Source organism: Oxyura jamaicensis, chromosome 12, assembly GCF_011077185.1.
Source record: "Oxyura jamaicensis isolate SHBP4307 breed ruddy duck chromosome 12, BPBGC_Ojam_1.0, whole genome shotgun sequence".
Lineage (NCBI taxonomy): Eukaryota > Metazoa > Chordata > Aves > Anseriformes > Anatidae > Oxyura > Oxyura jamaicensis.
In genome coordinates, this window is record NC_048904.1 from 1,299,746 (window position 1) to 1,327,255 (window position 27,510).

General features: G+C 33.2%; 1 protein-coding gene across 1 annotated transcript in view; it reads right to left on the minus strand.

Moving 5' to 3' along the window:
• The window catches only part of CACNA2D3 (calcium voltage-gated channel auxiliary subunit alpha2delta 3), a 437,646-nt gene that overhangs the window by 226,651 nt on the left and 183,485 nt on the right, over nt 1-27,510 (minus strand). The window contains exons 6-11 of the mRNA XM_035337879.1: nt 24,700-24,831; nt 23,231-23,291; nt 22,991-23,141; nt 16,165-16,239; nt 4,995-5,084; nt 437-550 (exon numbers count right to left, since the gene is read on the minus strand). Of these exons, the coding sequence (XP_035193770.1) occupies nt 437-550; nt 4,995-5,084; nt 16,165-16,239; nt 22,991-23,141; nt 23,231-23,291; nt 24,700-24,831 (623 nt within the window). The remainder of the gene's footprint in view (nt 1-436; nt 551-4,994; nt 5,085-16,164; nt 16,240-22,990; nt 23,142-23,230; nt 23,292-24,699; nt 24,832-27,510) is intronic.

The following is a 27,510-nucleotide window of genomic DNA, read 5'->3' on the forward strand; positions in this document are numbered from 1 at the left end:
ACACTTAGTGCTACATCTGCTCCTTCTCCAGTCATGGTAAACTATTCATGATCCACAAAAGAGCACACACCCCTCTCTATCTTCAAAAAGCACTGAATTATTAATGAATATTTTGGGATAAAGAAGAAAAAGGTTTTTATGTTTAATGATGTCCCACATGGGAAGCATTGTATAATGGTCAAAAATGTACCCTGGAGAGAAATATTTCCTTAATGTCTTATTATCCTAAGTTCACTACTACAGTAGAAGGCCACCTCTATCCTCAGGAAATATCACGTATATTTGTCATTATTTTTGTCATTAGTGAAACATCCAGTTATCAAAAAGTATTTTTAGATCATTAGAAAGATTGTAACTGATTTTTTAGTATGCATAGCCTTTATATTGCACAAGAGGCTTTGGGTTTTCCTTTAAATGAAGGTGATATCGTACTTACTTTTCTGTCTGGCCAATTATATTTTGCAAATATCGTATCATATGTGTCCACAGCTCCATCAGTAATCAACATTATGGCTTGGCTGCAAATACTTCCTTGTCCTGTGTGGTTGAACTGTGAAAGGAAACATTAATTTTGGTACAACATTCCTATTAGATGAAAGTAGATAGCATCCCACTGGTTAAACACAGATCTTGTCAAATCTCTAGCATGCTGAGAAGTAGGTGGAAAACTCTCAGGTTGAAAGCATTTTTATTGTAGATACATTTTAACTGAATTATAACTTGAATTGTGTAACAGAACAAAGATTTGCTATCTATGCCCATTTTATCAGCTTTTAAAATCTAGTGAAACAAAAATAAATATAGTACCTCCTCATATTAGAGGTCTAAGTAGTAAAGAAAGGAAACTATGCTTTTTCCGTTTTAGATAAATGATAATTTTAAAAGTACGAGCTACAAAAAATGCAGTAGCAATGAATGACTGATAATTCTACTGTGAATTACAGAGGATACACCAGTTAGAGACATAAAACTTTCCATATGGCATTTGTATTCACTCAGGATTACATTTCATACATTATTTTTCATAAAATGTTAATCTGAGAGGACCAAGCCTCCCATATTCTCATATTCCTCAAAATGAATGTGCATATGTAATTAAAGTTGCTGAAGAACAGTACTAGAGCACAGGTACTTAGACAGAAATCAACATATCTTTGGAGTATGCAAGGAATGTTTCATCACTGCACTGAGAGGATTTTCTCCTGGTCAAAGAGCCAGTCACAGCTAGGCTGAGCCATAACATAAGTTTTGATCTCTTGATTCTGTAGTTGGCAACAGAATCTGAGTAGTAGTCTAAATCCATTTCTCTCTAACATATTCTTATTCCAGAATAGGTTCTTGTTTATCTGTTATTTTATATATTTAAGGAACTTGGGTGAAACATCTAGCATTAGCAACAAAATGGAAAAGTTTACAATTTATTTCCATTTTAGTTTCTATGTACTGAACATTAAAAAAAAAAAAAAAAAAAAAAAAGTGAAACCTGTAGCATTGCACACAACTCTAATTTTATAGGTTGGGCTAAAATCTGAATACAATGATAATGAATGAACAATTCCCTTTTGTTCTCTTCCTATGTAGTTTTCAGGTATGTTACTAACTTTTAAGTTATTCAAGTCCTTATCCTACCACCTTTCTCTTTGTACAGAGAAAGCTAAATATTAATTACCTGTCTACCTTGTTCTGCCTCACTAGCCTATCTGTGCTGAGTAGTCCTCAAAAAAAAAGGTAGTCTGGATTCAACAATGTTTCAGCAAATTTATTCACAGTATTTTATTTTGATTTGGGCTAGCGACCATTGTCTTTAAGCTTTCTGAAGTCTACTGATTCTCACTTATTTGTTGATCCTCCCGGAACTCTATAAAACCTTTTTAAAACCTTTTTGTAAAAACAGGTTCCTAACTCCTAAAAATCTAATCTTTGTAAATATGCAAATTTCCTACTTGTACTGGAAAGGGAGTGGATTGTGGGTTACAGCAGAACTCTTGTTCTCTTTTTTTCTTCCTTTTTTACATATGAGCGATCCCCTTCCTTTTTTACATATGAGCGATCCCATTCACAAATATTATTCAACTATTCATTGAATATATTCAATTATTCATTTTGATCATATTTATGATCAAATGCGAACATTAGCTAACATGCTGTGGCTACAGAAACACGTCACCTAGAAAGCCCACGTTACTCAGGGCTTTATTGCATTAGCTAGATAGGTCCCTGCCAGCGAAAAATCTGTCTGTGAGACCTGCAAAGTAATTTATCCTTAAAATTCTTCAATCATGCCTGTTTTTCCAGTCTTACCCACACACAAAATTATTAAAGTGGGATTCCTTCATTAGTATGACCTTAAATGTATTTCCTCATAAAGATGAAGTTATGTAGTCAAGAGATATATTCAAACAGAATGGTTTGGGTTTGAAGGGATCTTAAATACCATCTTCTTCTAATCCCTCTGCCATGGGACACTTCTTGCTAGATCAGGTTGCCCAAAACCCCATCGAGCCCAACCTTGAACCCCTCCAGGGATGGGGCATCAACAGCTTCTCTGGGCAAACTATTCCAGTGCCTCACCACCCTCATAGTAAATAGTTTCTTCCTCAGATCTAATCTAAATCTACCCTCTTTTAGTGTAAAGCCATTACCCCTTGTCATCTCTGACTGGAGGAGGTCTGAAGGACCAGAGACAAGTCTGTCCCTGATAAAGCCCTTCTCTAGTCTTTATATGGACAACACACTTTGAAAGAAGCAACTTATAGTAAAAGGGAAATTAATGAAGACGGAATACCTTCATATATTTAGTTTAAAACAATCTGTATGCATCTGCATTATTCTACATGGTTATCTGTTTGAATGTTTTGAAGAATGAGATTAAATTCAAATGCTTTGATGAGTAATATCTTCTCATATTTATCTAGAACTTTAATTTTATTGAATAGCAAGAGTGATGAAAGTGTTTTCCATAATAATAACAATGACAAAGACTTATGATGAACTACAATTAACTCAATGATTCATCAGTTAGCAGCAAAAATTTCAATGCATCCTGACATTTAGAGCATTTGGTTGTGATTAACAGTCTTTAAAATGTCACAGAATTTTATTTAATTGGCTATGATTTTTTTTTAAAGGTAATCACTGCAAAGACCACATTTGTTGCCAAAAGAGATAATTGCAGTCATCACATGACATAGTAGGTGCCTAAGTACTACACCAAGCTCTTCTATGTTCTTACAGCAACTAATGAATACTGCATAAATCAATGGTTGGAAAGAATGTGAAAGTGGATTTTAAACATGCTTTTCAAAGAACAGTATCAACATCTTCAGGTCTTAACAACCTAGGCAAATACTGAATTTGAAATGCAGGTAATTGCAAGACAAAATTATCTGAGTTTAATTACTGTAACCCCTGAACCATTCTAAAAACCCAGCTAGAATCTCAATATGACTAAGACAAAGCTTTTTTTTTTTTTTTTTTTTTTTCCTTTTCTTCCTTCATACATGCGCCTTCCTGCACCTGCATTTTTTATTTATTTCTTTTAAATGTACACTAGACATCCTTAACTAAGCTGTAATTCACAAGAACCAATTTCTGGTACATAAAGGTCACACACTGTACACAAAGTAGAAAATGGTTAGCTGTATTGTTTTAAGGATAGCTTTTATTTCTGGCCTAGGCTGCATAATAAAAACTCTCAGAGACTTTTTGATATGCCTGCATATAATAAAAAAAAATATTTTTTATACTGTGTATTCTGGAAGTATACATGCAAGAATGCTTAAACCTATTATATTCCTTATTATAGTCTAAATTGAAACAGTCATTTTCCCAGCTTTAAGAGATCTGAGCATACATGTAAGCATGATCCACCATGTTTTACTGGATATGAAGTATGAATCTCTGTGAAGGACAAGCTGTTAGAAAGAAATATAAAGGATTACTTGGACATGTCCATCACTAATTACATACTAACTATGATTAGTGATGTCCATCACTAACATTACATAATATTAACTAACACCAGCTGGACTGTCACCATGATTACCATCTCAGAAGAGATTAGTCTCTGTAGTCCAACAAGAATCCCTAAATATGCATGGAACTACATTCTCATCATAACTGATCACCTAGAAAACATAGTCCATACATTTCAACCCAGTAATTTGGCATCAAATCGCTGTTTTGTGTTTGAACCACATTGCAATTAGAAACTAGAATGTTAGAAACCAGATGCCCTACATTAATTTATCTCCACGATCATGATATTCATCTTCCACTGACTACATTTGTGTTCATAGACATTATTAACAAGGATGTTATCAGAAAAAAAAAGTTGACCTGATTCTTTTGGTAGTTAAATAGTTAAAATAATATTAATACCTCTGAGCTGCTGAGGCTAAGCTTTCCATTTCTTCCTCTTAAAGTATTAGAAAACAAATACACAACTGTCCAAATAGCTTCATTTATATAAGCTATGAGATGTTAATCATGTCAGAAGTCAAACCAATGAGCAGTTTTTGATCCTAGCATTTATTCTCAAAATGCTTACACAAATTCCTGTAATACCTAAAATGTTAGCCCTTCCAAAGGGGAGTAGAAAAAAAAAAAAAAAAAAAAAAAAAAAAAAAAAAAAGGAATGATTTAAACTGTGAACTTTGCATGTTACTTTGCATTGTTTTAACATTGTTTTGCATGTTACTTTGCATTGTTTTAACACCTACAGTAGCTACTGAAATAAACTATGTTTAATATAACTCAGGCATGTATAGGTGCATAATGTGTATACACAAACAAAACTTATAAAATGCTAGTAAATATAAAAATGTCAGCTTGATCTTTCACCATATATAGGTTATAGGCAGTTCTTGCTCTATGGACAATATTTTACTCTCATTACGGTTTTGGAGTGAGTTCTAATTTATCTTAAAATTGACAGTAATTGCTAAAGAGCAGGAAAAGTGTCAACAGTGCAAATATGAAAAGCATTAACTTACTTCATTGAGCATGTTGAAAGCTTCATTTAAAGCAATGTCCAGCATTCCAATTCCTTTTGCAAAAAGCTTGTCAAGGTGTTCCCTGAAATGCTGAAACAAACAAGAATGTTTTGTCAGATTGTTGTTACAACACACATATTGATATCAATGATTAATTATTCATTCTTGAGATCTATTTCTTTAGTTTAAATGACAGCATATTACATTCATAAAACACAGTAATTCCTGGTCAATCCTTTTGACTCTTGAAGTCACACTAAACTAAGGACACGTTAAAAAAAATAATAATGAAAATATGTCATAAGATTTGTGTTGGTTTTGGCTAGTTATTTCTCAAGCTCTTTTCGTTTGCTTTTTTGTTTGTCTATTAAGGGACACAACTACATATACTAATTTTTACATTATTTCTAATTTTTCTAATTTTTCAGTTTCAGGAAACATTTCTTAATAAAAATAATTCATCCTGAAATTTATCTTTGAGATCCTGTTTTGTGTTATGATCTCTCTCCAAAAGATGATAGACTCTACTTCAGTTTAAATGCAGTTTATCAATGTGAGAATAATATTTAGATTGTTACAAACTCATCTATGCAAGAAGAGAGGGCTTGCTAGATATATGTGATTATCTTCAGTTTTATGTTGTGCAGTAATAAGCCTAACTTTTGCATTTTTAAATGACTCGTAAATTATGCATTTCCATACTTGCTGTTTGTGAGCATTGGCAAAATTTTATTTCTTAGAGGCTTATGTGCCAGCATTCATCCTATATTTCCCTGTATTTCTAATCATATGCTATTTCCCCAGATAGGCCAGAAGTCTGAACAACTTCATGAATTTTACACTCAGCAAAAACATAGGACTTCTCTAAATTGAGTAAAATATGTATATTAAATTGTAACTTTTAGAGAAAGTAAGCTAAACACATTTTCAGAACAATGGCAACACTTCTTTCTGAAAATAAGATGTTTAGAGGAAAAGGATTCCTTTAGGTTTATAAGGAGCAATGCATCATTAAATACAGTATCATGAACCATGCTGCCATAAAAGTACACTCAATGAAATATCAACAAGAATGTATGTCAGTTCCCTGATTTCACCTGAGGAAAACATATCTTTTTATTTTATAATGAAATAAAATGTTTTATAATGTTTTATAATAAAATTAAAATATATTATTAAATTTCAGGACGTTGAAAGAGGCAAATCTCTAGGCAATTTTGAAGTATACACTATGGCCACAGTAAAAAGAAGAAAAAAAAAAAGGCTGCTTTTTCAAAATAATTAGTTCATAGTGAGCTAGTAAATGTACTTCATTGCAGTTCAATGCTTTGAATGGCCAAAAAAACTCAGTCTTGTTTGCCTAATTAAGAAGGGATAACATAAACCCCTACACAGCTAAATGCCAAAATGACACCCACCCTACCCCCCCATTTAAACATAGCTAACTTCAGTAATTCTATTCATTATCTGCACGGTACTAGAGACTGCAGTTTTAAAAATAATTTATAAATATAACAATTTGGAATAAGAAAATAAAGACATGCAGTGGGGAGTACCATGGGAAGCAATGCTTTTGTGAAGCATTATTTCAGTCTCCACATTGTATAAAAAGCTCAATAGAATAGTAAAAAATATTTGTTTTTTATTTGTCAGTTCATAAGTCTTAAAACATTATCATATCTGATAAAAGACAATAAAATTAATTATATTTGCAGAAGAATTAAAATGCTACTATTAAATTATGCCCTATGTCATTAATTCTTACAAAAAAAAAAAAAAAAAAAAAAAAAAGAATATAAAATACCCAAATATTCAATGAGCACATTGACCTCTTGTTATTCCGTAGCTGATTTGTCATTTCAAATTATCTCTGAAATTTAGGTACAAGCTGATCACAAGCCACATGGGCATATTCTTGACTTGAACTAACATGGCCTGGAAATTGAGGTTGGCAATGCAAAGACAGCAGTTTCCCAGACAGGGGCTCCATCAGCTGTCAGCGACAGATAGCAGCATGCTTTACGTAGCTATTTCAAATCAAAGCTGGTCTGCAGTCAGATTAAAAGACCACTGACTTCAATGCATGTGGCCATCAAGCTGTATACAAACAAGACTGTTCCAATCATTAAAGCTTTTCAGAAACTCGGAAAATATACCCTTTTTTAAAATAAATAAATAAATAAACAAATTTAAGTTTACATTGATTAGAAATTGTTCGTTGGAATTACTCAGAAACTGAAATATATCATGTTTAGAAAATTCTCCAGGAGATATCTTAGCAAAATGAGTTTTACATATAGATGATATTTTTTAAATCAGACAGTGTAGATTACTGTTAAACATCGAAAACAAGCAGTTCACTCCTGTTTCGTTGATGCCGAAACCAATTTCAAAACATCAAAGTTATGTATTGACCAGAAGCTTTCAAGCTGTGGGAGCAGCCCTATGCTTACAGTCTGCCTCCTCGTCACATGGGACTGAGGTCAGTTTACAGGCCTCACAGATGCTTCTACTAACACAGTTAATTCACCCCAAAACAGAGTTCTCTGAAAATTGATAAAGCCAAATTTAGTAGTGGTAATACCTTTTCTTAAATCAGGAATGTTAAAATAAGTAATTATTACAAATCATATTTCTGTTTGTAATACTTTACTGCTTCATAATTAAACTAGAATTATTTTGCTACTAAAAACCAATTGTTTATAAAATCTCTGAGCAAAAATTACCAAAAATTACTAGTAAACACTATCATCTCTAGTGTATAATTCAGTTCACCTGATCTGTCAGAAAAATTAAATATTCTCTCTTGCCACAGCGTGCTCGCTCTCTCTGTATATAAAAGCACACTTTCTGAAAAACACTTTGTGAAATATAATAGTGACGTTTGATATAAAAAATGCTAAAAAAGTTAAAAATCAATTTAATGCACTGTGATTTTTCACAAATCATTGTTTTCTGCCAACAGGCTTCTGAGTGAACAGATGCTACAGAAGGTGGTTCTGCAAAAGGACCAAATGACTAAAATGAGTCTCTGTGTTTTTACTGACTCCATTCTCTATCTTTGAAGTGTTTTCCATCTTCTCTTTGTTTTCTGAAAGTTTCAACACTCTGCATGACCACTAGAAAAAAAAAAAAAAAAATCACTTAACATTCATTCCCTTTTATCACACCAGATGACCTGATTGTGTGGCATTAACGGGATCCATGTGAAAAGAAGTCATGTATCCTTTTACAGGCACCACAAATAACAGCATCCTCAGATAGTTCACTCTATACTTAGCTGAGGTTTTTATTCGTAAACAATCAAAAATTACTAGTGCACTCCTGCCAGTCGTTCTATAGTGCCCCTTTTGTTATTAGAAAAGACAAGGTATTTTTAAAGGATTGTATCCTTGGTTTGAGGATTACAATGCTTCAATCTAGTGTGCCAAGTAAAATTAATCAACAGCTTGCCCACACAACATCTGCAACTGCCATGCAGTAATTTGATTTGTTATAATACACTGCAAGACAGAAAGATAAATTTCAACTGTCTGCTACTAAAAAAAAAAAAAAAAAGTCAGAACGGGACTTAACTGCTGAATCATCAGTTTAAAGAAGAAGAATAGATGATTTTGGAATGAGGTAACAAACACCTCAATTTTACTGTCAATAACTTTCATAAATCAAACATACCAGAAAACAGAAATCCCTTTTGTAGCAATTCAAAAAGCCATTATATCATCTTCTAATGTAATCTTTACAGTTTTACAAGAGCAATAATACTGGTCTACCTCAGCTTCTCTTTAATGTCATATTGGAGCCCTTGTAGATTAGTACCCAAATTACCTGGTTTTTTAATTGAATATCTGGTACAACAGTGTGCACAAACATTTGCATGCAACTGGATGCCTAATTTCCATGAGCAATTACCATAACATGCAATATCTAATTGTGGACTTAAATACCTAATGGACATGCATAATCTTGGTAATTCTGAATGCAAATTAGGCACACAATTATGACAATTGGACTCTGATGCCTGATTACAATATTATAGGGCCAGAGCTCAACACAGGAGAAGACATGTCTTACAACAGTGAAGAAGCTTGGATGTGTTCAGCTGTGGAGGTATCTACAACCCGTTTAGACATGGCTGAAAAACATAACCTGAAGAGAGTGAAGAGACAAATGCAATCGTGTGTCAGCCAGGACAAGATCCTTGCATGCTTCTATGGAGGATTCAGCCAGGAACATCACTGATGTGTACACCTGCTCTTGTCTTTTGCATGCTGCCCATTTTGTCTACTCCTCAGTTGTTTATAAACACTGTCTACTATCAAAAACAGGAAATCTCAGAGATCCTAACAATGAATAATAATCCATATGTGAAACCCGCAAAGGTTTTCTCTCCTTTTTAAAAAAATTTTGTAAACTTTCTTTACATGGTCATCTAAGTCAAAAACAAATCAACGGATAGATTTGTTGGACCTAGAATCAGGAAATGAGTTATTGTCTTAGCTATAGTTACAAATATGTCTATTTGATGAAATATGGGGGTATACTGACAGAGTATACTGTGGGTTTTTGTGTATGCGTGTGATTTTTTTTTTTTAATCTTTGGTCTTCCAAAACCAAATCTTACAGGCTGTTCTACTGGCTTCACAAGGTTTACTCTGAGATTATAAAAGCTGACTGATGTCTATAGTCACAACAAGATGACAAAATCTCACTTCCTGAAAGTAAACAGTACCTCAATATACTCCTAGTAAAACAGAAAACTCTGCTACAGTCAGGGAATTTTTTGGCATCCATTATGGCTACATCAGGATACTCCACAATCTGCAAGCTTTTATAATTCTTAAGAAGATAAAGAAAGAACACATAAAGTATTTCCCTCTTCATTTGACAGCTGAGGAAACAAACACATCTGAAAACCAGTAACAAGACACTGAAGCAGAGAACCAAGACCAAGTTCCAATTCTCAAATGCTCTAACAATGAGATCTAAAAAAAAAAAACAGAAAAAAAAAAAAAAAAAGACAAGCTGCTGACTAACATAATCTGTGATGTTTGGCATTCATGTTTAGGTATAGCTCTTTATAACATAGCAAGCCTTTGCAGAATTTCACTTATAGATTTTCCATAGCATCATGACAGTTAGTCACAAAAATGGCATGCTTGGCTCAAGTTTTAACTGCCACACTATCCACAAGACTTTATAGGCTGTTTTAATGGATTTTAGCAGGAAGACACAACCCAAAGCCTCACAGAGAAACATATCACCCTGTAAATTCAGCTTGCTCTGACTCAAATCAGATCCTTGTTTCTGGAAGACCTGGAAACCTCCTGTCCTTTTTATATCACATTTCTATACCACTGACAAGATGGAAGTACATTGGTAGTAAGTTTACTGTTGTACACATCTGGACAAATCAAGTCCCCATCAAGTCCCCACCTGTTGCCTTCCAATCTACCTAGCAACACATTGTTCTCACCACCTCCAACCTCCATTTTAGGCCTTCTGCCTTAGTAGCTCGTGTCATACTTAACCCCCCATTTAAACAAAGTTTTCAGGATATCAATTATAGCTAACGTTTTGCATCTCCTCTTGTTAAGGGAATAAGCTACATGGGATTCCCAGAGCCCTGTAGGGATACCCATCTCTTTGTCTAGCTGTTCTGAGATTATCAGAAATAATTCACTTTACCAGCAGTAAGAATACCCAAATTAGAGGGCGTTACAGGACCACCTTGTAGTCCTTACTTGAAGTCTAAGCATACACGAATAAATATTTTTCACCAATTCCAAACAGTGAAGGAACAGTCCACAACTGATACATGCAGCAGAGTTTATATACACTGGCAAAATATGATACTAGCCATTGTCTGACAAGGGTGAGCTTCCTACGGAAAAACATTGCTAATGAGTTCAACATTTCCTCAGATTTCTGTCAGTTTTAGTGCAAGTCTTTGCTCCAGCCAGTATTAGTTCCCATATTCTTCCATGCATGCAATAATTTGAATTTTTGCTGATACATACTTGGCAAAGATTTATCATATTTGTAACTATATCAGCATAGAAACGAGTTTTAAAAAAAATCAGGAGTCATCTGTGTGAGGTACAAGACTGAGAGTTGTTTACTGACATGTCATGGGGATGTTTACTCACACATACTAACAGTTGATAAATCTGTATTTGTACCTGTAAAATGCATTTAAGCATCTTGTTATTTAATATTCATTGCCAATGCAATCACAGGTTAGCTTGTTCATGATGATTATCCAACCTACATTCCCTAGTGCATTGCGTTGGTAGACTTTTTTTTTTTTTTTCAGAAAAACAAATATGAGATATGAAAAGCTGTGTTGAACAAAGTGCTCAAGATTTAATATATGAGATTAAAAACAAATTCTTGTTAAATTAGTTCACTAGGGCTACAATAGAAAAGTTCAGAGCAACTTTCAGTGGTCTAAGGATAGCTTAAACTTTAGGGGGTCTATAATGACTCGTCAGCTTTTTAAAGAAAAATCAAAATAGCTTTCAGTGAACCTTTACATTTGTAAAGAGATATATGCAAAATTTGTATTTACCAACCTGTTATTGGCAATATCACTCAGCCTTATTGCTGAATCACTCTTCTGATTATTTAATTTCTGCTAACTGCATACAAAAGTAAAAGCTCACTGGAAGTTATACACTACGTCTGTCTATTTTTGTCATTCCAATTTATGCAAGGGTAAGTTCTCAATTTAGTTTGGAGTTATTGTGCCTATCTGTGCATCTAAAAGATGATATATTTCATCTGGAAACATTTATAGAGAAATGTCCTCAATCCATATATAGTACAATAAAACAAAAAAAAAAAAACATATAAAAGAGGAATGCATATTGTAATATTGTTACATTAAATCTGAAGTTACGTTAAATCAGATTGTCATCCAATTCTTTTGGGGAAGGTAAATTGTAACATGGAGTTTCTCAAAGACGAAAACCTCTTGGCTCAAGAAAACTAGTATTAAAATAGGCAGTTCCACATGTTTGTAATTTGTGGGGAAAGTGCAGACAGTGACAGAATAGTGTCTGAATTATTTCCCACTCTTTTTTAAATTTATGTATAGCAAATTGATACACTTCAAGGTAGCAGCTGTTTAATGCTAATGCCTAATCATAAATTAGTCTGGTAACATTCAAATATATATTACTTATTTTACATTATTAAGACATATTTAGGGGGCACAGATTCATTTTAACTCCATTTATACCACCCAATGTAATTACAGATATAATCTTTCTCATAAAGGAAACTTGAAACAAGTTTTGCAAATTATGAATAATTTACAAGATCATGAAAGTGTGTCTCCACACATCCAAAGCTGAACCTCCAAGGCCAGCACATATGCTAGGACAAAAATTTATGAAAAATGCTATACTATGAAAAATTTTTGAAAGAAGTGGATGCAACCTGATGCCTGCCATATCATCTGTAAATTATAATTATTCTAAACCAAATTATTACATTCTTTTATTGTAAAAACGAAAACAGAAATACTATATGTTGGAAGAAGTCTAGTACTGGATTGTCTGTTTTGTACCTTAGTAGATCTGTTGGCACTTATTTTAACACCAATAACATCACTATTATATTTGAAGTTTGCCTTTTATAAATATATAAAAATTACTTTGATTCAAGCGGGATTCTCAAAAGGCTGTGCTTTCAGAAGTTATAGCTGACAAATTTAGTTAGATCCTCACTGCTTCACCATTTGGAAAACTACATGTAACTATATTTTAAAAAATCAATGATTTTGCAGGAAAAAAAACTTGATCAAAAACAGTGGATTTTTGTAAACATATACTAACATCTCTCTTCCTTGTAGTTTGTTGCTAGAATTAAAATAGAAAAACGAAGATTTACAACCCAAGGCCACATTACTCTGCAGTTCTTGACATTGGTGGGGAACAGGTTTAGATGTTTCAAATCATCACTTCTGTCAATATATTCTCATACTTCCTTAAAAGAAAACATAAAAGTTACATGATCAAAAAGTTGGAGATTCAGGGCTGAAAACCTGCTTTTTCTCCAACCCTCAATCCTTTTCCAAAATAAAAATACATTTTTAACAAAAATGTTTAAATGCCTTATTATGCAATATATTCAACCTATTTGATGTCATTTAAAAATCTACTGCAATACAACAAACAGATATTTATTAATGCTATAATCAAGTAATAATATTGATCAAGTAACTCTCACAAGTATGATGAGGCATTTCTAAATTCAATTTCTAATTTCACTATGGCAACTACCATGAAAACTGTACCCTCTTTCAAAACATGCATTTTGATAGGTTGAAGATTATAAAAGTAAAATTACACATTATAGTTTCTTTTCTATTTGACTACTCTTACTGAAACAATTCAGGTTCAGGAATTCTCTTTTACTTGGTTTCCTTTATCACTTAAATCAAGAAGTAAACTTAATTTTGCTCTCCTTGTTAAAATGCCTGTGGGAAAAAGAGACCAAAAATGTAAAATACTGGGACAAGGAAAGGCCATGCTACATCACTTAAATAAAGATGGGACCAGATTGCACATTAGAAAGGAGCAAATATATTTTCAGCAATAAAACTGGGTTGTTACTCAAAGAGAAATGGAACTTCCTTGCTTTATGTACACTTGTACAGATCTACTGTAGTGTCAGGCCCACGTTACTGAAAGACAATGAGAAGAAAGAACAGTAGGGTAAAGGGAAAAGTGGGCTTTCCAAATACTTTTCTGACTCTTAGAAAACTGGGCTGCAATACTCAAAGGAGAGTTTAATCACTTAACCACAGAGCAGATATTAGCAGGTAACAATACTTCAGTTGCTTTTTCATACTCTAATAAGACTGGATTTATTTTAGGTAAGTAGTTCCTACACTGTGGTCCAGAAAACAATGGTAAGTGACTTAGAGCCAAGGAGACAATGTGTAGAACTAATACAGGATTTCCAATACTGTTGGGGGGGGGCACAGTTTTTGTTTGTTTATTTTCCCTCCAATAATGAGGGGATTTTCTTGAAGTGTGGTTCTTTGGTAGCCTGTTATGTTGTGTGGGCCCTTTGAAGAAGCATTTCTATAAACCATCCCTGAATGTGAAAGAGCATGTCTTTGTATTGAGTATTTAGCACCAATCGTCATCGAGGTATTCATTTCCCAGGCTGCTAAGGCTGAAGTAGTTTCTTGTAGCCTACAGAAAAAATGCTCTTATGGTGCATTCCTTAAAGATGCTCCAAGGTATTGTCTTACCTTGGGAGGCTGTGAATGGGATCAGGATAGGCTCTAGCTGTAGCCCAGCCACCTGAGGAAGATTGCTACAAGTGACAAATCATACCTTTTTTTTTTTTTTTTTTTTTCTTCTTCAAGTAAGAAGCTCTCATCCCTCCAGCCCTGGCCCATCTGCACCTTTTGTTAGAATTCAAAATCCCTCATCCTGCTATGAAGCTGGTTTGTCCTCTAGCAAACTACAAATATAGTGGAAGTGATAAGGGTAGCCTAATCTTTGAGATTTTTTTTTTAATTTCCTTGTCTTGTTAGAGTTTAGAGATGAAAGAAAACTTGGTTCAAAGAACGACATTGAGTAGGTTTAAGTGACATCCTCAGAGTAGAAAGACTCCATTTGAATCCATTTGAAGCATTTCAAAACAATTTCTTGTATTTCCTTCTAAGTAGTATGTTTACTTGCTTTACATGTGATCAAGTCAGTTGAGCCTAGCAAGATGCAGTTAGTAAAAATTGCAGGGTGTGTGCGCGCACACATTTGTGTGTGTGATAGGAGGGGCAGGGGAAATTTTTTTTTTTTTGTGTGTCATTTAATGGGCGTTCTTTTACATTGATACTCATGTATTAAAAATCAAATATATTAAGTGGTAGAAACTAAAGTTCACTCAGCATAAATTAATTACTTAGTAAAACTAGTTAATGCATACTTCCAGCAACAAATGCTGCATTAAGAAACACCAGTCCTTAGTAAGCAATATTAAAAAAAAAAAAAAAAAAAAAAAAGAACAAACATTAGGTGTTAGGTAACACAGAAACTCAGAAACTTTTTGATCAATTAAATTAAAATGAATCTGCCATTAAGCAACATATGGGTATATGTTAATCTGCATTTTGATCAGTTACAGAGTGAAGGAAAGGTTTACAGTTGGAATAATTCCAGGCAGTGCATCTCAGCCATATATTCGAATCTCTAGCTTTAAGTCTAGATCTCACACAGCTTTCATATGGCTCATTAGAAGCACTCAATAAAGTGCTGCATCACAGTTCACAGATAAGGGTCTTCAAAAGGAAACTATTAAAAACAATTTATGTCATTCAACATAGCAACTAACTTCTATTTAGATATTCTAAAAATCAACAGTGGAGAACATCAAGCATATTAAGCAAGCAGCCCACGAAGAACAATTCCTGCAGAATGTTGGTGTATATTTAGGTGAAACGTGAAGAACTCATGTGAATAATACAATAAAGTTTAGCATAACCAGATCAAGTGAATTTTGTCTTGTCATATATAAAAATATGTCGTTTAGACATGTAGGTTTTCAGAGCTATACTTGCCAATTCCCAAAATTGATCAGTGTTTGTTGTTGTTGTTGTTGTTGTTGTTGTTTTTTGTTTTGTTTTGTTTTTTCCTGAAAAAATGCCAGCACTGTGTAATTCATTTGTGCTCACACACAGAGAAGTTTCTTGAAAGAATGCATTATTATTTTGATATGAAAGCTTGGAATGGCCACATATTTCATTCACATAGTATAATATTTGTTTTCATTCATTTTGAGATTTGTTTCAGCTTCAGTGTTAATATGACTTAAGACTGCAATCTCTTCCTCAGTCATTTTTGGTAACAGAATGATAGTTTAATTTAAAGCAACTAAAGTATTTTAGTTTAAAAACAAATAATTACTAAACTTTATTACCAGTATATTTTCAATGATTTTTGCATTTTTCAATTAACTTTATTCAATCGAATTAACTAGGAAAATATTTCTTTTTCTTCCTACTGAGTCACATCACACTCCTTTGAAATGGCACAAGGAGAATAATTAATAAATTCTAATAATGGAACACATTATTCTAGAAAAAGATCATCATAGTACCTTGTTATGCTCTGTATCCTAACTCTGTTGTTTTGTTACTTTCATTCCTTACCTCTTTATTAGCTCTGTCTGCTTGAACTAATGTTCCATTCAGACATGGTTCAACATAGTGAAGTTCTTCATTATACTATAGAGAGAAATAAAAAGTAGGATGAAAAATTTAATTAAAAGCTTTGAAAGATACATTTTAATTTAATGATTTAGAACTACATTGAAATATACATATAAACAAGAACAATATGATTTAGTTCATTTTTGAAAGCTGGCCATGGTATTCTTTTTTCTTTTTTACATGCTTCCTAGTGTTTCAGAGGTTTAGACTTTTAAAAGGGAACATTCAATTGAATGGATGCCAACATTCAGGTGGAATTAATGAGTAATGTATATACTAGATGGTATAAATATCCTTCATGCTGAAATCTGAAGAGTATTAAGAGTTCAGATTTGATGCATCACTGTCACAACTCCCAGTTCTTTGTTACATATACAGAAAAATCTGACAAATAATTGAGGCATTGGCTAACTCATTTTGGAAGTTTGATAGTGTAACAGCCATGCCAAAAACTCCATGACCTTGAATCAATCTGGAATATGTCTATCAAGTCAGAACTTCAGTCAAGCAACTAAGACATAAAGCTGTGACAGATCTTGAAAGAAATCTCTGCTTATCTTGCAAGGCCCAAGTAAATTAGATACTCCAATCCCACTTTCAGAAGCATCTTAAGAATTTAAGCAAAGTGTCATCAGTATGACAGATCTAACAGACATCAGATCTAACAGAACCATGGATGCTTAAGTCACTTGACTGAAAATTGACTTGATCGTTTAAAACTTTCAGTAAATGTCAGATTAATATAGATGCCTTCAAAAAATCTACAATAATTGTAGAGATATAGTCTTCATTTAGTTTCTCTTCTTACTAATTTGAACTAATCTAGAAGTTATCACAGATCAAAGTATGAGGTCTTTGCATTTTGGCTCTACCTCATTTCACTCTTTCACAGATATTAAGTGAATCAGAACATCTATACCAGACAAGAAAAGACAACACATTAAGTTAAGCCAAAAATAATGATGGCAAGCATTTCCTATGATTCAATTATTCCCCCATCTAAACGTATTACAAAGTGCTGTTTCAAAAAGGTTCTCCATTACTACAAGATCTCATCATCTCTGCCTGTACCTCTGAATTTGTTCTGCTCTCTCTTCAGTTTAACACCATTCCTTTGTCTGCACATATGCCTAACCATAGACCCCTGCAACCTGTTCCACATAGGATATCTGTTATCATCATTCACATGAACAGTGTACTATTTGTCACATTCATTAATTTCATAACTACTGCTGCAAACAGAAGAGTTTTTAATTAGAACTTCATCAAATTATTATTGAGGCATTGTGCCAGAATTAGTCCTCCACTCTAAATATATATATACATAAAAACCCAGAGTAACTCCACATCCTATTGCTAGAGATATAGAATATTTACATCAGCATCTACATAGCAATTGGTTAGCAATCCAAGCAAAACAAGATGCTAGGTTATTTATGCAAACTTTCTGCAGAAAACATTCATGCTTTCCTAATTATTTTATTCCCATCAACATTATTCTAATTTATGAGAGCCTGCAGACCATGTCTATTGCTCCAAAGGTAATGTGAAAAAACAAGGCAATGACATCTGAAACTCTAGAGTCACTGACAATGTCCTGTGTGCATTTCAGTCACAGCACTTTACTGGTCTGACAAATGATGTATTCTCCCATGTAGTTTCTCTTCAGACTGTTCTTCAGTCTTTCTTCTGAAAGTTGTTGCAAAATAATAATGCCAAATCCACACACTATTATTACATGCCAAAGTGAAAACCGCCTTCCTTCTGTTGTAAAACAAAACAAAAACAACAACAAAACACCATATCTTGAAAACCTGTAACAGACACTGGCACAACACTGCCTATTTCCACGTTCTCTCCTGCCTTCAAAGGTTTTTTGTTACTGTGCTGTGTTTTTTTTTTTAAGCATGTTCTTTAATCAATGTACTTTCTGATTAAGCCTGGATTTTTAGGTTGATTCTGGTAGCTGTCATTAGAGACTAGACTAACAGATGTACTTTTCTTTATATGATACTAAGCACAGTCTTTAATCAGCCAACATGGAGTAAAATATTAGTCTGCCTGTCTCTCAGTCATGATAACCATTTCAAATATCTCATGTATGTAAGCAAAATCAGAATTTTTAAATGCTGTATTAGTACCACTTTTTTTCTTTTTTTTTTTTTTTCCCCAGACTCATCGCCACTAGCAAACAGATGAATCATAACTTCCTACTCTGTCAGAGTACTATCGTTTAAGTCGCATAAATTCAGTCTGTCCAGTTTTTGTATGACTTATTCAGCAGCATTTTAAGTAACCCACATCATCAGGCTATTCCTGCAGACCTGCAGCTTGCACGTCTGCCAACGGTATCACAACCCAGACAGACTCCCGGTAGCTTCCCGCAATGTCTTTACTGTTGTTCATTTGCATAGTATAAAGGATGCCCACACTGTCACAAATGGATGTTTCAAGTCCCTTAGCAGTCCCATTCTACGGAACCAACCTCCTTCAAAAAAGGATGAATGAAAATGTTCATTGACACATAAGCAGCACAATTACATAGATAGCATGTGGACAAAGCACCTTCACTGTCATTACAAACACAAGAAAATGTAGATTTTTAACCTTTTGAAACCCTGCTAAGTTGTGACACTACTTGCATCTGCGGTACCTAATTCACCTTGGGAATGTTATTATAAAATATTTAAAGTAATCTGCTACTTATGGAAGAAGAAGCTGGATTATGGCAAGATGTGCTAATGAGTATTTTATGTAGCAGTGTTCTGTGAATAACAAGCATAACCTGAAGTGCTCTGTTTCTCAGTTTCTTCCTCTACCATTCAGATACAAACAAAAACATAGTAAGAAAAGTATATATATAAATTACATATTTATATCAGCTTCTGATTATTCAAATTGTTGCAAAGATGCATTGTTATAATTACATTTTATTTTTTCTACAATTTGCTGCTTATATAGACTTCAAATTCCTTTAAAAATATTATGAGATGGAAAAATTTACTAGACAAAATTATTTCACTTCCCAAAAGAATGCCCAAAACAGCAAAAATCTCCCAAAGCCCATGAAAACTGAAGAACGTTGATGCAACACATGGAGGCATTCAAGCAGTATCTCCGGCTCAAACTGGCATATCTACTTGATAAGAACTTTAGTACAACTTCCCCCTTCAGTAAAATACATCGCTTGTGCTTCATAGCATGTATCAGATGGCTTTGTCATAGGGTGTTTTACAATGTTATCACTAATAACTCTCTTTTAACCATGCCAATTTTTATTTTTTTTTTCAAAATGGAAGAGAAAAGACATTCCAGAATTTTCTCGATCTACAGAAACCCCACACATATTTCACAATCTCACCCAGCAATTTGAACTCAGTACTGCGGCTATTCTATGACATTTAAAATTTTGTATTTAAGTAAAATAGCTTCCTGATCTTTACTCAAAAGGCCTGTTAGTAACTGCTAACTTTGCCAGCAATACCTGATATAGATCTCCCTTTTTCCCAGGGAAAGGATATTTTTAAAACAGATTTTTTTTCTTTAGTTCAAGGCTGTCAGTACTCAGCTTTCTTATTTCCTACTACAAAATTAATTCTCCTGAGTAAAAGACTGCATTCTGCCCTTCAAGAGCCTTGCATTACACTGTTTTCTTTCATTTCCTAATGTTACATAATATCATACCCCTATACTAGTGTATATGACATCTTTGCACCTTACATTTGTGATAGCTGTGATGCAATAGCATAGAGAGCTAATTACTGTGCAGCAGCTATCAACAGCTTGTGCTTCATTGACCGAGGGAGAGAAGTAAAGAACAATTACCATGCACTTTATAAGCTTCTCTTAAAACCTCAGCCTACTTTAAGCTCTCTTATAATTTAAGCACTTGAGGTCACTGATTATAATAATTTATTTACTTATTTACATTTATCTGTTTTATTAGTTTACATTATTTTGTCACTCTAGCTATTTCTTTGTACAGCAGGCATACAATAAAGTGAGTGGGCTAAAATCTGAAGTAAGGAACCGTATAATTAGTAAGACAGCTGCTGAATTATATTTTATAATCAGACACTATTTGTATTCTAAAAATGAGGTATTTTCCAAACCCATGCAAGTAGTTTACATTTACCTTAGTGTTTCTCATATTTATCCTTTGCCAACTGTCTGGAACAAGGTGCATAGAAACAAATTCATATTGTGTTGTGCAACAACGCACAGATATAAAGATTTCACACTACTTTAGGCACAACTACTTTTCAGCCCAACCTAACACCCAACAATGAAGCTAAACCAATTCCTTTGATTCCGCTTTTGGTATTTACAAAGTTCCCTAGCATTACCACACACAACTAGTGGGATACAAGTGCAGCCCAGAGCTTGTAGCACTCATACAGAGGGTCACAAGTGGCTGCCTTTCCCTTGCCCTGCCTGCTCTCATTTTGCCCACACAGAATAGAATTAGTCAGGCTGGCTCAAAAATAAGGTTTATCCCTTCTGTATGAATACTTGGACTTAGAAGATGAGACTGCACAAAAACTGTCTATAATGGAAAATTTTGCAAATTAAAATCAGGGAAATATGCTACTGTGCTTTGAATTAACAAATAATACTCTAATATATTTTGATAAAATAGTGTGACTGAAGCGTTAAAATTAATTTAAATTCTCAGCTCAATTAATATTAATGTAGAGTTTATATTTTTGTAAAAGCACTTAAAAAATTTAAGCATGGGGCAAAATTAGTACTCCTTTTATGATAATATTGTTAATTTAATGCATGAGCTGGATTTACACTTCAAAGGAAATTGGAAAAATATGCCTTTTCTCTTGTTGTTGTAGGAATCTCTTTCATGCACCAGTACACTGACCTTACATTTTAATATAGGCAGAACAAAATCACTCTTGTATTTCAATAATTTCTTGCAATTCAATCATCTAGTCCATCAATTTCAGATAGATTTTGCAACAACCTAACCATGAAAGCTAAAACGATTTCTAATATTATGTTTTTATGTTTATTCTCTGGAAAGACTCACACTGAATTCTGCTTTCTGCTCCATATAGTTAGAAATATATTTAGTGAAAAAGCAAATGGACCTAGTGGATATGAAACAATCCAACTAATGTACTGCTAACAGCTTTGAGGGCTTGTTGTTGGCTGTTTTGTTTTGTTTTGTTGTTGTTGTTTGTTTTCTACCCTACTAGATATTTTTAAGTATTAATTGAATTTTTAATGACATTAGTGTTTACTGACCATAACTCCTATTACCATTAATGAAAATTCTCAACTTTTTTTGTGTGCAGGATACTGAAACATATAACAAACCAAAAAGCAAACTGAAATTTTTTTAGAAAACATTTTGTATAGTGTAAAGGGATAATAAAAAACTAATAATAAAATCATTAAGGTTGGAAAAGGCCTCCAAGATCATCTGGCCCAACTGTCCTCCTACGACCAATCAATTATGCCCTCCTTCTACATGAGCTAATTATGTAATTATTATGTGGGAAGATTAATACAAAAGATATTCTGAACTAATTTATTAAAAATACAGTACATGCACGTATATTTCAGGCATAGTTATTTCATTCTCCAGACAATCTCAATGATTTACACTAGTGTTACTGGGACCGTTTATTTTAATACAAAAATGGCACTTCTGTTGTACCATACCATGGGAAGGCCCAAATCCTCCTTATATTCAGAAGGTTGAAGACTTTCTTGGGATTTACATGAATGATAAAACCATAAAGTGGTTTTATTTACTTATTCTCAAAACAATATTAAAGGGAAATTTATAAAACCATCCATATCTCCCCTCTTCAGCCAAAACATAGTCATGATCAATCCCATTACACCTAAATAACTGTAAAACTATCCTCTTGTCATATATTTAAAGCTTGTACGTGAACCAACTGCCACACACAAATAACTACTGATGATTCTAAGTTCTCACTGTTAGTAAGCACCAGTAAAATCTCTCCATAAAACTTTACAATACCCTTGCTGTTATTTGCAAAATAATGTCATATCATAGGTTCAACATGGAAAAAATGTCTTAGAACTTAGTATGTCTTCAGTGCTAAACATCAGGCACTGCTTTTCACATAATTTTACAGATCCATAAATCTTACTTTTGAAGAGTAGCATCTGAAATTTTGTTCATTATGTGTTCATAATATTCAATGTTGCATTATATGTACATGAGAAATGTGACTTAAAAGCAATTTTTAAAAGATTTATGATGGGTCCGTAAAATGATAGCATGCAGTAGATTTACATATTCATTAGCTTGCTTTAGAGTTGTTTTGTGAACATCTTACTTCTGAAACTCAATTAGCTAGGTCCACAGACAGCACATTTCAGATTCACATTGAGGAGAACAGTAAAAATGAGGAGCTACATTGGTATTTCATCTTGCCATGCAAACTTCAGCAAGATTTAACATCTTATTCTATTAATTTCCCCTGATCTGATTTTCTATTAATTAACCCTCCCCCTGTGAGTATGACACCTTAAGGGGCTTCAGATTGCAACTCCTAAAAAAATGGTTTGAAACACTGTCACCAGCTGGCACTGGAAAATCAGTCTTTCCAGTTGGTACAGATGCCATCCTATATCCATCACCTGCCCACAACATTTTTTCAATTGTATTTTGTGATAAAAACATGACAGATACCAACAAAAGATTATATGTCATTGTATGATTCTCTGTGAAAAGATGGAAGAAAAAGATGGAAAAAAATCCTGAGACACTCACAGCAATTATATTGAAGAAGTCATCATCACCAAGGGTATCCAAAATAGATGAAACTGTCTGTTTAGCAATAGTCAATCGAAGCCCTTTCATGCTGCCACTGACATCTACTAAAATTACTACATCTTTTGGAGAAGTGGCTGCTTGGATGTACCTAAGATGAAAGACAAAACATCTTGTTCTTTAAAATACTGAACTTTTCTTTCTTCTACATTTCTTAAACACTGGTCATCTATTGCCTACCATTTTCTATTTCTGCAGTCAAATGCAATGACTCCATTCTCATCGGGTTCCCATTTAATACCTGTTCAGAAAAAAAAAAAAAAAAAAAAAAAAATTAAATGATTAAAAAACGATTACAACATTTTACACAGTAACTTCTCAAAATGCATCTGTGATGTTGTTGTGCCAAAGTAATGTTTAACAGTTTCATACTTGAATTTTATATTTGCTATTATAAGGTAGCTAATGTTGAGGAAAAAAAAAAAAAAAAAAAGGATAAAATAGCACTGACAGAAACAACATGATTTTATTACTACTTTTTAACCTACTCTAAAGTGAAAACCTCTTCAGACCTACTGTGCTCATCATACTATTGTCACTGAAGTATTGTCATACTTGGTCTTCGGTGCTGACCAGTTTCATGACATACTGGCAAGTCCTGTTCAAACTGTCAGTGCTTACATTCATTGCTTATCTCAACAGGTACTGCTATATTAAGAGGTTCACTCACAGGTCATACATACATTTTGTGTTTTGACCATTAAAAAAAAAAAAATCCTTTCAGCTTTTACAAAAAAACAGCCTTTAAAATAAGGATTAACATTTTCTATCCTTAAAATACTACGGGGCTTGAGAACTCAACCATAATCTAAAATTAATACAGATGTGCATATTGCTTTCAGCCACTTTCAGACCTACAGGCTTACAGTAAACTGGCTCGCATTAAACTCAAGCCTTCATACATAAAAACAAACAACCAAAACAAACAAAAACGAAAACACAACATGGTACACTAAACTGTCAGCTAAAGGAAAAGTTCCCACTCTGAGCCTGATCCAAAATTGCAGAAGCTGGGGATAAGTTTATTTAGCTATTTAGTTTATTTAGTATGTAGCATATTTGATATGCTATTAAATATAAACCTTAACATGTAACATATTTAATATTTATTTGCGAAATAGAAATAAGAAAAGTGATTTAGCTGAATTTTATTACAACTTGTATGAAAGTACCTTTAAAACAAATTTTTGAAAACTTTAAATGCAAGATAGTAAGTTATGGGGAAATCTAAGAACCAGATAAATTACAATTAAGTCTTCTTGTATGTATTAATAGAAAACATTATCTAAGTTCAGTAATGTATGAAGGGTCTTCAGTTTTTCTCCACAGTCAGTTTAGAAGTTATTTTTCATATCTATATATGTATGAATAAAGAATACATGTGAGCCATCTTAGCGGCTTCACTGCCAAATGGAAACTAGCAGGAAAAAAACAAAACAAAACAAAACAAACAAACAAACAAAAAGAACATTGAAAACATTCAATAGAAATCTTTCTGAAAAGTAGATAAATTAAAATTGAACTTGCAAGTATCTATGAAGGTAAGGATTTGTGACAATAATCAATGGAAATCTGCAACCATAGCTTTTCTTTTTTTCTTTTCCTTTTTTTTTTTTTTTTTTTTTTTTTTAAACTTGTATTCTTCTTACCTGGATATTGTCTGAAAAATCCTTTTGCACTTCCAAAGTACTGCCAGATGAGAGAAGGGTCACGATCAAAGTTATCAACAAACACCTTATTTAAGGATTCTGACCAATAAACTCCATTTACAATGGCTGGATCTAGGGAAACAAATATTTTTTTTTAAAAAAAAGGGGGGGGGGAGGGATGGAGAGAGAAAAGAAAAAACATTTTTCTGAAATGGAATCTCTTCAACTCTGTTAACATCTTCAGCTCATTCAGTACCCCAAAATCAAGTGACTGCAAGCTATTGCAGTTTCCTGTGTTAATTAAGAGTGTCAAAATGAATTCTATACAACCTGTTTGGATATGACCCTGTGCAACATGTTCTAGGTGACCCTGTTGAGCACTTGTTCTGGAGAACATAAGTGAGTCAACATAACAGTAGATTATTTATTCAATTTTATTTCTTTAAACCCTTGGAATATGTCATAGCAACACTTTAGACATTTATTTTAATCTTCAATTTGATAAGGCCATTATTGCTATATTTAAATGTTCACTGGTGGGGACACAAAATATTTTTTTTTCCCATACTTGGATGAATTATGGTATATATACAAACACAAAATCTTATAGTACATAACACTAATTATTATTTGGAAAATGCTGGAAAAAATTTCACTATAACCTCATATTATTTTTGACACCTATTGAGGGAGAAAAGTACAAAAAAAATCCTTGATGTTGAAAATAAACTACTTCTGTTTACTACATCTTAGTACCTTTTTGACCCAGCAATTCCTAAAACCCCTGATTGCCCAAGTATGTTTTTAAGCTGCCAAGTTGGTTCAATAGTGGTAAATAGGAAATAAATGAACACATCTAAAAAAGTTACTCAGTTTCAGATTTTGATGTCAAACGTAGTTGACAGATGAGAAACCATTAGGATATGTTGTATTCCCAATTCAATCAGTACAGAAAGGAAAGAACAGAACTAAAATCACAGATGGATTATTTCCTTGTAAAAGTGTGCATACACACTAAGATTTGTTCAAGCATTTGAAATAATGCTTCCATTAACTTGTAAAATAACAACACCTTACTGACAGAACGTGATTCTAATGGAGTGCAAAAAAGGTGAATTGTTATCTTTCCTTACACTCATCAAGTTAAAAAACAAACAAATGGACAAAACAAAACAAAACAAAAACAAAAACAAAAGCAAAAAAAAAAAAAAAAAAAGGAAATGTCTCAGCTACAGCTACACATCTTAAAGTTTTGTTTCATCTAAATATTTAGCTTTACATAAGTGGACTGCTGAAAAAGCAATGTCAACAAAACAGATTTTGTTTTTAAAACATGTCTGGTATAGTTACTTTTTTCTCGAGAAGATGAAATATACATTTAAAATCTGTCCAATCAGAAATACACCAAACAAACCAATGCCACTAGTCCAATGGTACTATTTTAGTCTTACCTATCTGGCAAGAACCAGTTTCTGGGCATTTACAAGTCTGACGTTACTCCAATAGAAAACTATGTTTGAGACACTGCAAATTAAATGTCAAGACTGCCTACCCTGTGATCTACCATCAGTTTGCAGAAATATGCTCTTATTTCAGTGTCTCAAAATATTGATTGGGCTGGGATCCGTTGTTCAGCATTTGGACATTAAATGAGAAGTGAAGCACTAAAATGAGAATCTCATTCTCAGTCCACTAGAATGTCCCAGTTCTGCTCCTATTCACATGCTCTGATAGAGAAACTGCATCACTAAAAAGTACAATGGCATTACTGGTCAGCATTACAATACCGAGATAAGGAAGTAAGTTTAATTCATGTTTTAAAATAGCATCATAATTCAGAGACTGGTACTTGTTTTTCTTTTGTTTGAACTGTTTCTAGAAAAGTCTCTTTAGAGGAAAAACAAAGAACATCTCCTCCGTCTCAGGAGAACAGTAAGTTCTTCATATATCCTTCAGTTAAGAGTATTGGTGAAAGCCATATTGGTCATAAAAAGAATAATTCCATCTTAATATATATTTAAAATAAAGCATAGTGTTTCTTTGCAATTTATATTCAAATCTCATTCCAAAACTGCATATTTTACCTTAGTATTTTAAAATATTATGAGTTCATCAGATATCTTCTGTTCTGGATTCCTCAGAGGCTAATTTGTTAATGCCCTTTCCTAAGGGACCTGTGCCACAGCACCCTCATCTAATTAGAACCTTCACTTTGCCTCCCACACTTTGATTATTTCCTTCAAATCCCATATACACCCCAGCTTCATCAGATCATGAGGTAACTTTCATTGTCAAGGCTTTTAAGCTTTCAGCTGAATGAAAAATCCTTCAATTGGCATTTAAAATATATTTTTGTGTTTACATAGCTGTACTATGGATTAGAGAACTCTAATCAGGGAAATACAACCAAGAAAATTTTCCTTGAATATGAATATTTGAGTCTATATTTTGCATTATGTTGACAAGACTAACCCCTAATCATCCAAACTCTGACCAAGAAAAACATTAATCTAGTGACTATGAAACTAATGGGAAATTTAAAACTTTTTTTTTTTTTTTTTTTTTTTCTTTTCCCTGAAAGGAACATTAAACAAACATATTAAACAAGAGGGCACAATTAAAATACAGTCTGTGATGACTGGATTCCTTCAAAATGATTCCTGGTGGCAATTCACTACCTTCCTATACCTTGCATATCTATTGTGCTGTTCTTTTTACAATATGCCAAGAACAATCTATAAATCAAATTTTATGCATTTATTGAAGTGGGGAAAAAAAAAATCTATCCACAGTACAGGCAGAAAGCCTATA